At 41.3% G+C, this 12,730-nt stretch overlaps 1 protein-coding gene across 3 annotated transcripts in view; it reads left to right on the forward strand.

The window, feature by feature from the left end:
* The first annotated feature begins 460 nt into the window (after positions 1 to 460).
* The window catches only part of Fhip2a (FHF complex subunit HOOK interacting protein 2A), a 33,344-nt gene continuing 21,074 nt past the window's right edge, over positions 461 to 12,730 (forward strand). For 2 of the 3 annotated variants that reach the window (XM_076834308.1, XM_076834309.1), the window contains exons 1-3: positions 461 to 792; positions 7,366 to 7,444; positions 11,891 to 12,060. In XM_076834308.1, coding sequence (XP_076690423.1) covers positions 748 to 792; positions 7,366 to 7,444; positions 11,891 to 12,060 — 294 coding nt within the window. In that variant the 5' untranslated portion in view covers positions 461 to 747. Of the gene's footprint in view, positions 793 to 7,364; positions 7,445 to 11,890; positions 12,061 to 12,730 lie in introns of those variants that run through there. The other variant, XM_076834311.1, reaches the window with a different exon arrangement.

Below are 12,730 nucleotides of genomic sequence, written 5' to 3' on the forward strand. Positions count from 1 at the left end.
GGTTCACTTGGGACTTCCTGCTTTATTGCTGAATAACAATGATGGCAAGTTCTACACTGAGCAAAGCCATTTCACGTGCATTACTGACTTGTTTAAATTCTCTTGGCATTTGCACCTCCAGTCCGTTGGCCTTTCCATCAGGGCGTGCGTTCTTACCAGTCTTCCAAATCTGTCCTCAGATGACAAACCTCTGAACGTTGTACACAAATGGGAATGGCCCCGATGCCCTACACAGTCGGCATTTCACTTCCACCAGAGCAACAAAACCGAAGGCCGCTGCCGAGTACAAACAGGCGCTCGGGCTGCGGGCGCGCCGAGCCCGCGGAGGGCGGCGGCTGCCGGGTCCGCGCCCGCCCGCGTGGCGTCCCGCGCCCAGCCGCAGGGCCGGCCTGGCCGGGGCCTCCCCGGGCCGCGGCGGCGCCCCCTGCTGGCGGCGGCGGGCAGAGCGGGCGGAAGGAACCCGAGCCGGACTGCCACCGTGTCCAAGCCGCCGCCGCCGCCGCCACAGCTCCGCGGGGCCCGAGTCGCGCCGAACGCCCCCCGAGCCGCCCGCCGCGCCCCTGCGCCGCCGCAGCCGCCCGCACACCGACGCGGCCGGGTCGGGCCCGCCGCGGCCTCTACTCCTGCTCGCCGCTCGCACCGGCCTTCACTCTGGAGCGGCCCCGGCAGCCGCAGCAGGGGCGGCGGCGGCGGATCGAGGAGCTCTCCAGGTCGTCCCGGGAGAAGCTGCTGCAGTCCCGGGACAGGATGTTCTCCAAGTTCACCTCCATCCTGCAGCACGCCGTGGAGGCGGTAAGGCCCGGGCCCCGGCGCGCGGCAGGCCGGGGATGGCGGGGCCTACGCTCCCCGCCGGCGGGGCTCGGCGCGCGGCGCGGCCGGCGGAGTGGAGGCCGGGGGCGCCGCGGGCGCGGGGCCTGGCCCCGGGCGGGCCCTCTCCGCGCTTCGGGCCGGCGGGGACCCCTTCCCGCAGCGGAGCGCAGACCGGCCGCCCCCGGCTCGCTGGGCGCCTCCTCCCGCCGGTGGGGTCGGGGGGAGTCGGACCGCACCTGCGGCCCCGGGAGGCCCCGGCGCCCCGACCGTTAGCCCTCGGGGAAAGGTGGCCAGCGCTGAGCAGGACAAAAGAAACGACCGGACGCGGCGGGGCTGGGTTTGTTTTGTTTTGCTTTTTGCGAGGTGGAGGGTGGGTAGGGAGAGGTGCGATCCGGCCCAGGGGACACTGGCGAGGAAGCGGCTGGCCAGACCCAGTTTCATAATCGTGGTAGCCTTGCCTGCTCGGGCCTGGCGGCCAGCTCAGCTGGACCTTATTGATTGATCTGCTATAGGCTTTGGCAAGTCCAGGCGAGCTCGTTTCCACTGCGTCCAGGCTCACCCAGCAGAGACCATCTGTTTCCTTGTCTAATGCGCTTCCTGGACACTCTTGGCTTATCCTGCAATTGTGCCCTCCTTTGAGGAGTTAGACGCCAGCACAGAGGGACAGTGTTCAGCTAGCCTAGCAGACAAATAAACGAGAAGAAACCCAACAGAATAGCCTGTCACTGTTTTAGTAATGAAAGGGCCAATTGCTTTACTCCAGTTGTTTACTTTATTCTGCCAGAATTTCCCATATTGAATAATGCATTCTGTGAGGTAACAATTACCTCGCCCATTTTTTTTTTAAAAAAAGTCATTCTCTTTTGATGTTCAGATTATGTGATACAGCACTTTAAAATCCACACGACTTTTAAAAAATAAAAAATAAAAAATCAAGTATGACAGAATATTTTTATGGTCGGGTAACAAAAAGTGGAGTTTAATTAGCCCCAGAAAAAGCTCTTGAGGAAACATCAGGAAAGGCAGGTGTCTTGGATGAAGAGCAGTGCTACCCAGGAGGGACAGGATAGTTGGATATTAAGGCACGATTTTTAGTTTTATTTCTTTAGACACAGGCGTGGTGTGAAAGATTTTAAAATTTACAAGGAAAACGATATATTTTGAGTTATTTTTTAAAACATTTAATTTTTGGCACTGAATGGAACTAAATACTGGGATAATTGGGAATAAAAATTTATTCTATTTTTTCCATTATTTTATTTGTTTATTATTATTACTTTTTAATGTGATGCTAAGGATCAAATCCAGTGCCTCCCACATGCTAGGCAAAGCTCTGCCACTGAGCTAGCCCCAGCCTTCCATTATTTTTATCCTTTTCCTATCAGGCTATTTACAGAAATAAGCACATAGAAAGAGGCTTTCCCACTCTTCAGTAAACATTCATTTTTGTCCCGAGGCCTGTGTTTTTTGTCCTCATAATCTTTTATGATTGTATATATTATCTACCAAATTATCCACATAAATTATGTGAGTCTGGCTCTTTAATATCCACTTCTTACTTTACTAAGGTGAGTGAGGAGAAGTTAGAGTGGCTTATATTCCCCTGTCCCTCCAAAGTAAGGTATCAGCTTGGAAATGCACTGTTTCATTTGCCCTGTGCTAATGTTTGTAGCTGTGATACCATCCACCCAGTTTACTTCCAGAGGAGGTACAGCTTGTGAAAATGTTTTGATGTATGTTTTTTTTTTTCCCCTTTTAACTTTCTCTTGGGAATGAACTCATATGTCATGACAGATAAGCCATCTCATGGAATTTGAAGAATGTTTTTTCATAACCCAAGATTAGTTTCAAGTTATTCAATTCCGTGTATTATTTGCTTGATAGTTTTCCTCTCTAAAACTTATCTTACCATCCCTCAGTTCATTAGCTTTTCTCTGTACTCCTTTTAATTTCTGATGCATTCCTGTTAATATAATTATCAGGGTTGTCTTGGAGGTTGGATGGAACCCTGTACCTGGAGGCCGATGTGGACATTTTTTTCATTTGTCACTGTGAGGGTCTGCAGAATAAGGCTTTGTCAACCATTTGTACTGTCACTTTCTAAGTTTTCATACTCAGTTGGATCATCTTCCCATGTTTTTTTTAAAGGTTGTTCAGAAGCATCTTCACCTAAATGAGGGTAGATGTGGAGTTTTCCTTCTTGTTTAATTAATGGTTTTCCTCACTTCTTGTTAACTACTTACAAAGAGGAAAATATAAAAAACACATTTCAAAGAGTAGTATTTGAAAATGTGTTACTAAGCTGATAGGCTGTATTTTGAGTGTAGGAGAGAAATTCCCACTTGCTCAAAAACAAGAACTGTAATGTGATTCTTGTTTTCCTTCTCAGAAAGGACACTCTTCCCTCAGTTTGGAAATGATTGGCTGGGGAGAGTCTTGTGAAATGGACTGAGTTCTGTTAGTTGCCACATGTCTCAAGTCTGAAGTTAGGCCTCTGGTAAAGTTAGTTCCCAGGCTGGATTGGATAGCTAGCACAACCTTTCCAAAGGATAAAGGACACACTTTTCATTCAGTACAATTTTGTCTTTGTGTCAGGCGCTAGTTCCTCCTAAATTCCAAGCAGTTCCACCCTTGAGGACAGGTTTATTCCAGAGAGGATAAAGGACAGTGTCAGGGAAGAAAGTTTTGTCTATTTTAAGGAGTTTCATGGAGGTCATCCTTTAGCATTCAGATGCAGTGTTTTCAAATTATAGATGATAATTATATAATGATGAATATAGATGATAATTTTTGGGACCAGCAGTTCTTTAAAAATCTTCTTTGTGTTGAGAATTAAACCTCAAATCAAACACATGTAATGTTTTCTCTTTCAGTGCTGGGGCCTGATCTCTAGGTCTTAAGCATGCTTTACCCCTGAGCTGTATCTCTAGCTGTGTGTGGTGTTTTCTTAGGTATATTTTGTCTCTAGCTGTGTGTGGTGTTTTCTTAGGTATATTTTTGTCCAACCTCTGACCTCAGTCCTTTTCTTATTTAGCAGATGTTTTATGAGCTGCCATAAAAGCATGACACAGTGCTGGGGAAACCAGGTATATCTGTCACAGTGATTATAGTCTAATTTGGGAAGCCAGACAGATACACAAATGAAATCTTAGAATAAGGAATACACAAGAATGTGACCTACACCCTAGAGCCAGACAGAATAGGGTTCCATTCTTGCCTGTCCAGTACTTCTTTACTTGGACAAGTTACAAAGTCATCATACATTTCAGTTTCCTCGATATAAAATGGAAAGAATTAGATCCATTTTGTAGAATTGTTGGAGAGATTAAAATGAGATGTACAGGAAGTTCTTAGAGCAGTGCCTTAGCACCTAGTAAGTCCTCAGTAAATTCTGACCATTATCGTTATTATTTGGATGATTTGTTTGGTCAGGCCAGTGAGTTCTGAGGTTGGGAACAAGCACTTTGGAGCAGTTGGAGAATGTCTGGAGAAATGAGGTTGGGAACAAGCACTTTGGAGCAGTTGGAGAATGTCTGGAGAAATGGAGACTTGCTAGATTATGGAGAGGCAGAGAAGACAGGAAAGGATGTTAAGAAAGCTGGGAGGGGAAGAGGCATTTAAAAAAATCTGGGAGTAGAATGTGCATGATTTGTGACAGTGAAAGCAGAGGCGGCTGTTGAATACCAATTGTCATTTGAATTATCAATGTAGTTTATTTTGTGTGTTGGACATTGTAGAGAAAGTCCAGGTTTCTATTTAAAAGCACTGTATCCCAATGACAAGACAGTTAACTGGGTTTGGATCTTTATAGGCATCTGAGCAGAAATGGAAGTTTATTATGAGAATTTAAGACCATATAGTGTGTGTAAACTTTGTAATGTAACAACTCATCAAACAGTGGAGACTGCCATGCCATTCAACAAATGTTATTGAACACTGACGTTGTGCCCTCACTGAGCCAAAAGCCAGAGGTTGAAGGATGAAAATGATGACACCATCCCATCTACCAGGGGTTTATAGTCCAGGGGAGGAGATGGCTAATTAACACTGATGAAGGGATAGACTGGGGGAGAGCATCAGGCTGATAGAGGGAACCTTCGTACTGAAGGGAGAGGCTTCCCAGAGAACATAGTCCCAGTTAGATGTTCATGGTTAAGATAGTAATTGCATGAATTTTTAGAAATTTAATTTCTGTATAGCAAAAAGTTAAATTAGAATCTCCTGGTGCTGATTCACACACATTTCTTTCTCTTTTAAAATCCAGAGCGTGATTTTTCTTTTCTTTTGTGTTGGGATTGAACTCAGGGCCTCACGCATGCCAAACAAGCACTCTACCAACTGAGCCACATCCCCATCCTCAGAGTGTGGATGTTTTAATGCAATGATAAATCAAGTAATTTTCATATTAAAATTAATAACTTACTAGGAAATTTGGCATAAGGAAATTTATTCATGTTTGAGTAAAATTGTTGCTAATCTCAAATATTAGCAATTATTTGGAATTGTTTAGCTATCTACTACCCACTGGGGAGAGGTATTCAGGAAGTAACTAAACACTGTTCTGCTTTGAGTTTGACTATATTCTGCAGCAGAGATCGCAATACAAATCCTGTAAGACCTTTGTGGTCTAGTGACTTACAGTTAAGTCCCACTGATGAAATGACCTGGAAAAGGGATGCTGTAATTCCATAGAGTCCTAAGAGTTTCCTTGGAAAAATTTATCACATCACCACATTTGCACTTAAAAAACTAAGCCTATAATCCCAGTGGCTGGGGAGGCTGAGGCAGGAATATGGCAAGTTCAAGGTCAGCCTCAGTAAATTATCAAGGCCCTAAGCAATTTAGAGAGACTCTGTCTCAAAATTAAAAAAATTAAGAAGCAAACAAACAAAATGGGCTGGGATGTCGCTGAGTTGGTAAGCGCCTTGGGTATAAAAACCAAACCAAACCGAGGTTCAGGTCTTGAATCGGGGAATTCCATTTGCTTGTTCTGCTTCTTTGTACATTGAGCAATAGAATGGTAGTCTATAAAAGCTAGGTCCAAAAAACTAGGAAAATGTTCTGTATTTTGAAGAAGATTATGAAACCAAGAAGCCCACTAAAAGATTTTTTTTTTCTTTTCATCTGAAAATTTCAGAAAGATTTTTCCTTTTTCACAATTTTTTCTCAATTTCCCGTGTCTCTCTCCCCATGTTCTCCTTGAAGTGTGGTACTCCCACAGGTTTTAACTCCTTAAAGTCTTTTAAAAAGGATTTCACAGCATTTTAGGGAGAAACGAGGTGCACATTTAGGTTCTCTTAACCCAGTTCTGCTTGGTGCGGAAGAGCCACTAGTATTAAGATGTGCTGATTACTGAGCATTTTTCAGATCTATTTTTTTTCATTTCCTCTTCTGGGTTGAAACACCTAAGATGTCCATGACTGATATTTAGTTTGCACAGTAGTTTAGAGATTATTTTGAAAGGGTTGTCAACTTTGAGGTCAATACTGAGGGCACCTAGAAGTCAAAGTGGAACAAGCAGGAGTACAGAGTAACCTGACCTCCCTTAGGCCGTCTGGTTGGAGGAAGCATATGAAAGTGGGAGATTCCTCTGCTGTCCTGCAGGTTTCCAGAAGAGAAGCCTCGTTGTTCTTAAAGCTGCATCAACTCTGTACTTCTTACAAAAATTGACAACAGTATGGCAGGGCGAGCACTCGCTCTCAGATTATCTATCTAAGGAAAAGAATATGTTGGGGAAGGCACATACATTTGAAATGCTTGTCCATTTGCAGGAAGATGACTGAGGGATTTAATTTTGGTCTAAAACTTCTGAAGTGAATTTCAAAGCTTAAAATGTAAAACATCTTTGACTTTGTGGAATTTAAATTGGTAGGGTCTCATTCATGTAGTTATTTTGATGCATTGCCGAATCCAGGCTTAAACACAAAAAGATTTGCATCAATATGTCACCAAAAGTAGGGAACAGTTTAATCCGATTATGACTTTGCTTTTGCTGTGTGTTTTAATAGTGGTGATGTGTAACTAATTGCATAGCAGCTCTTTACCACTCTGTATTTCAAAGTCCTAAGTACAAAGATCTCTGGTTATCAATAATTTGATTTTTTAAAAATATGTTTTAGTTGTCAATGGACTTTTATTTTATTTATCTATATGAGGTGCTGAGAATCGAACCGAGTGCCTCATACATGCTTGGCAAGCACTCTTAACACTGAGCCACCACCCCAGCCCCCTCAATAATTTGATTTTGCTGACCCCTCAGTATAGAATATTGCTGTGTTTTTGTTTAATATAGCTACTTTTGAAGCCACAGATTTACAGGGAAGGGGCAAAGCCCAATATCATGCTTTAATAATGTTGATAAATGTGATTTTCCTCTTTTTGAATAAATCATTTTTAACTCTTGAATCCAACTCATTTTGTTTCTTTGATATCTGGCATCAAGTCAAATCAAAGTTCAACCCTGTTTAATCTGCGTTTGCATAATACATAGTTAGACTTTATTGGAAACTTTTAATGCCATGTTCGTAAATATTTGGTCTCTTTGTTTTTGTATAGCTCGCTCCTTCTCTTCCTCTACAAGAAGATTTTGTTTATCACTGGAAGGCAATTACCCATTACTACATAGAGACTTCAGGTAAGGAATGATGCTGATATTAATTAAGCAAAATTTATGGGTATACTAAAATACATTTTAAAATAAAATTTCAAAATTAGTTTATATTTAATTTTAAACATTTTTAACTTTACTTTGTCTTTTATCTTCATTTATTCATTTTAAAATATACCTTTTTGAGCATTTACGTGTCAGGCATTGCTCTAGGCAATGGGGGATAGAATAGTCAGACAACTCCCTGTCCTGATAGATTCTATGGATTGATTAGCAGAGAGGCAAACAATAATGACAGTTCATAGTGTTCCAGATGGTATAAAGGGGAGAATAAGGCCAGCTATGGAGTTAGAAGTATGTGTCTAGGGTAACAATGGGCAGTTATCTATTTAAAGTTAGAGAAAGCCACAACACCCAAAGTGATCTGAACTGAAATCTAAAAAAGAGAGGAACTAAGCCAGCTGGATAACTGGGGGAGTGTCCCAGGCAGAGAACCAAGGTCACAAACCCTGGGGCTGGAACAGGCTGCCTGCTTGGCAAGTCCCAATCACTTTGACCTATGAGAAAGATTAGATTGAAGGGACAGTGGGTTACAGCTGGTGGAAGGGTCAGGCAAGGATTGTCCAAGCGAGAGATCATAGTGACTTAGATTGGGTGGAAAAGGTAAGAATTGATTGTATTCTGAATGTATTTTGAAGGAAGGTTGGTTGGTGGATACTAGATATGAGGATGTAAGAGTCACAGGAGTTAACTAAAGGTTTGGGCCTAAGAAGCTGGAAAATTAGAGGTGCCACTTACTGAGAATAGGAGCTCTGAGGGAAGAGTAGGTTTGGAAGAGAATTCTGGACTTGTTAAGTTTGAGAAGCCCATCAAGTAGTTGGATTTATCAAGTAGACAATTTCCAACAGGCATCTAGACTTCAGAGATAGGAAATTGAGTCATCAGTATGTCAGTAGGATTTAAAGCCACATGTCAAGATCTAGGGAGGAAGGAGAGATGAAAGAGAAGGTATTCAAAAAACACCTTTGGGCTCAGTGTTTGGAGGTTGGGAAGGGGAGGATAACAGCAAAGCAAACTGCTTTTCTCAGTGAGGTAGAAGACAGCCAGGAGAGAATGGTGTGCTCAAAGAAGAGGAGTCCATTCTGTCTCATGATGCTGACGGCAGGCGAATGAAGACGAAAAATGGATCACTGGCTTTAGCCACAAGGAGCTCATTAGTGGGTTTTTTATTTTTTTGGTGGGGGGGGTACCAGGGATTGAACTCAGGGGCACTCGACCACTGAGCCACATCCCCAGCCCTATTTTATATTTTATTTAGAGACGGTGTCTCACTGAGTTGCTTAGTGCCTCTCTATTGTTGAGGCTGGTTTTAAACTCAAGATCCTCCCACTTCAGCCTCCCGAGTCTCTGGGATAACAGGCATGCACCACCATGCCCAGATTCATTAATGTTTTGTTCTTTTTAAAATATTTATTTTCATGTGGTGCTGAGGATCGAACCCAGTGCCTCATGCATGCTAGGCGAGCACTCTACCTCTGAACCGCAACCCCAGACCTCATTAATGTTTTTGATAAAATCCATTTTAATGGCAGCTAGCAAAGAGAAGTACTGACTGGAGTAAATGTAGGAGAAAATGGGTGGAAAGTAGGTGTAGACAATGTGTATAGATTGCTCTCTTGAGGTGTGCTATCATAAAGCAAGAAGGAGATTGGGGGCAAGAGGGGGGTTTATGTTTTTATAAAGATGTAAGACGTGACAGTTTTGTATTTTGGTGGCAACATTCTAGTAGAGGACAAGGTGGGTGCAAGAACGACCAAGGGGGTTTCTGAGTAGTACCTTCAGTCAGCAAGAGGGTTAGGATCCAGTGTGCTGGCAGATGCCCATCCTTCGGCAGGCACTGGACACTTCCTGCCAAAACAAGGGAGGAAGCAGAACTAGGACCAGTGCAGCAGGTGGGTAAGTTGGATAGGGAGTCTACAAGTTACCTTCTGGTTGCTTCTGTTTTTCTCACTGAATAGAAAGAATGGAGGATAAATATGGGGAATGTGAATAGATTTCATCAAGGATTGGCAAGCTTTTTTTAAAAAAATTCTAATTTGTTATATATGACAGCAGAATGCAATTCAGTTTATAATACACACTTAGAGCACAATTTTTATGTCTCTGGTTGTACACAAAGTACAGCTACACCATTCGTATCTTCATACATGTACCTAGGGTAATGGTGTCCATCTCATTCCACTGTCTTTCCTACCCCTATGCCCTCTCCCTTCTCCTTTCTCCTCTCTGCCCTATCTAAAGTTCATCTATTCCTCCCATGCTCCCCACCCCGCATTCCCTTTGAATTGACAAGTTTTTTGTAAAGGGTCAGAGAGCAAAATGCTTGAGGCCTTGTCATCCATACAGTCTCCTTTGCAACTATTCAGCTCTGCTGTCACAATACAGAAGCAGCTGTCAATACAACAGAAAAGAAGGAGCATCCCTGCATTAATAGCACAACTTCATATTTATGCAATGAGTAAAAATTAGGAAAAATATATATACCTTTAAATGTAAAATTTAGTTTTTAACTCATTTGTTTAGCAAACAGATCTACAAAAGTGATTTTTTTGTTTGTTTTTTTAATATATCTGCATTTTCAAATGACTCTTCCTAGTTAGCCCTTGTGATTTTTTTTTTTTTCCTTCTTCAGGACTTTAAAGAAATGCACAGGTTTTGCTTTAAAAGTTGTTTTCCCCACCTAGTAGCAGAAACAAGTGTGTATGTTGCAATGAAGTAAGAGATAAATAACAAAACCTGAGTCAAGAAGAGTGTGAGGTACAGAAAGAGAATGAAGAAGGAAGAAATAGAAGCAGCAGTGTCTGACCCGGGCTGGGCTGTAAAGGATGAGTAGGAGTTCGTGAGGTAGATGGGAGAGTGAAGGCATTTCAGGTGGAAGGCTTAGCATGTGCTGAGGTACAAGGACATTGATAGTTTAGATGGCAGAAACTAAGTCTTGTCTTCCAGAGAGCTAGGATTTTGATTCTGTCAAATTAAATTTAGTTCATTTATTTCTTAAATTAAAAAGTCTTTCTGGTCACTTTCTCCCCATAAGTAGTTATAATCAAATCATGCTTGAACACTCATTGTTTCCTGGAGTATTTTATACTTAGCTATGTATTGATAGGGAAAACATTTTTAAAAATCAAATTACAAACAAATTTATAAATTATCTTGTATTAGTGCGAGGTTGCTCATTTTAGAAGAATACAGAATTAGACCTAATAAGCTAACATTTCTTGAATTTTTACTGTATGCTAAGGCACTGGACTTCACATGTGTTATTTCACTGAAAACATAATAGCACATACTGTTGTATTTTAGTTGTGTTTTATAGATGTTGGTGACTGAGGCTTGAATAATCTATACTGAATCATCCAGCTAAAAGTAACAACCACTACTTGAGTCCAAGTGCTTTTCACAACTGTCCATACCATATCAAATTAGATATGTGTATTCTCCTGGGAATCAAGGGTGACCCTTCTTTTTCCGCTGTTTTCTCGATCCAGCTTAGTTTTATGGTTAACTGTGCTTATGTACTCATATGCGCTTATGTATGAAGCAATGTATCAATACATAGCTCATCAGGGTTGTGTTGCACAAGCTGTAGAAGGATTAAGTGAACTTAAAGCTTGGCATTTCCTAAAATATTTTGTATTTAAATGGCCTATAATGTTTTGTATTTTATTAAGAATAATTTAACCCTCATGCAGTATGGAAAGATAAGTAAAACCAAGTCCAACTGTGATGTTAAAAATATACAACTTCTATTTTTTTTAATCTATAATTTTAATAAGAATTCTGAGAAGCAACTTTGAAAAACAAACTTTGGTAATAGCTATTATTAATGAGAGGAGATGTCAGAAATTTTAATAGTAGGTTTCCTTTTGGCTCCTCATATTTTAAAAGATGGAGATGGATTGAGGGCATTAAGTGACCGACTTCCCAAAGCTACAAAGTAATTGTAGTAGCAGTAAAAAAACAGAACCTGTCATTTCCATATGTCCTGGGTTTCTCAGCTCAATAGTCAAAGCCAACCTATTTTTATATGAAGAGACTTAAAATTCACATCTTCTAAACTATGTGAGGAAAAAAAAGGCAAATTACAGGTACATAGAAAATTTTTATGTTACATATATTTTACCAATTATCTTCCCATTTTCCACATAAATAACTCACTCTATATTATCATGGATGAATATTAGCTGATAGAATTTATTTCAGAATCTGAGTTTTTGAATAAGAATATGGAATAGCATCATCTTAATTCTCACAAAGGTCATCATACCATGTATATAGACCTAACATAAGTGTGTAGTTCAGATTTTTCTCTGTGTGAATAGGAATAGGGAAAAATAGAGGTTGTTTTAAGTGCAAATATGCAGTTTAAAATGTTTGAATATTTCTTTGATGAGCTTGTTTTTTACTATCCAGATGACAAAGCCCCAGTGACTGACACGAACATTCCATCCCATCTGGAACAGATGTTAGATATACTGGTTCAGGAAGAAAATGAGCGGGAATCCGGAGAGACGGGGCCATGTATGGAATATTTGCTCCATCACAAGATTTTGGAAACATTATATACCTTAGGGAAAGCTGATGTAAGTTCCTACTCCACAACATGTTCTTGGGCATGTAATACATACAGTGATGTCTTAGAGATAAAGAAATGGCCAGTTAAATTATAGAGGTCCATATCACACATGGCAGGATTCAAGTCCAGATCCTGGGGCATAAACGTTGTATGGCCTGTACAAAGGTGCCATCCTTTGAGATAGCAAAGCTCCCAAGTGCTCCAGACAATAGCTGGTACCTGGACCACTTAGATTCCAGGGTAAACTTTCATGAAAATAAACTCAAGTCCATGTGCCCAAAATCAAAGTAAATGGGAAAAAACCTAGGGACAATTGGGTTACAAAAATTATTTTTCACAGTCCTGGAAGAGAATGTCACTGATTATTCTGACATTTAAACAAACTGATGAGTGGAACCAATTCAAAATTTTAGGCCTAATGAATTTTGAAAATATCTTTGCAAAGGTAATACTGTCCTATAAATAACATTTTATGCCATGAAACTTTCAAATTATATTCATGCATCACTAAATGACAGGGATATGTTCTGAGAAATGTGTCATTGGGTGATTTCTTGTGTGCCTACCCAGACCTTCATGGTATAGCCTACCACGCGCAGAGGCTATATAGTCCAGCCTGTTGCTCCTAGGCTACAAACCTATGCAGCATGCTACTGTACTGAACAGTAGGCAGTTGT

Source organism: Callospermophilus lateralis, chromosome 15 (assembly GCF_048772815.1).
Source record: "Callospermophilus lateralis isolate mCalLat2 chromosome 15, mCalLat2.hap1, whole genome shotgun sequence".
Lineage (NCBI taxonomy): Eukaryota > Metazoa > Chordata > Mammalia > Rodentia > Sciuridae > Callospermophilus > Callospermophilus lateralis.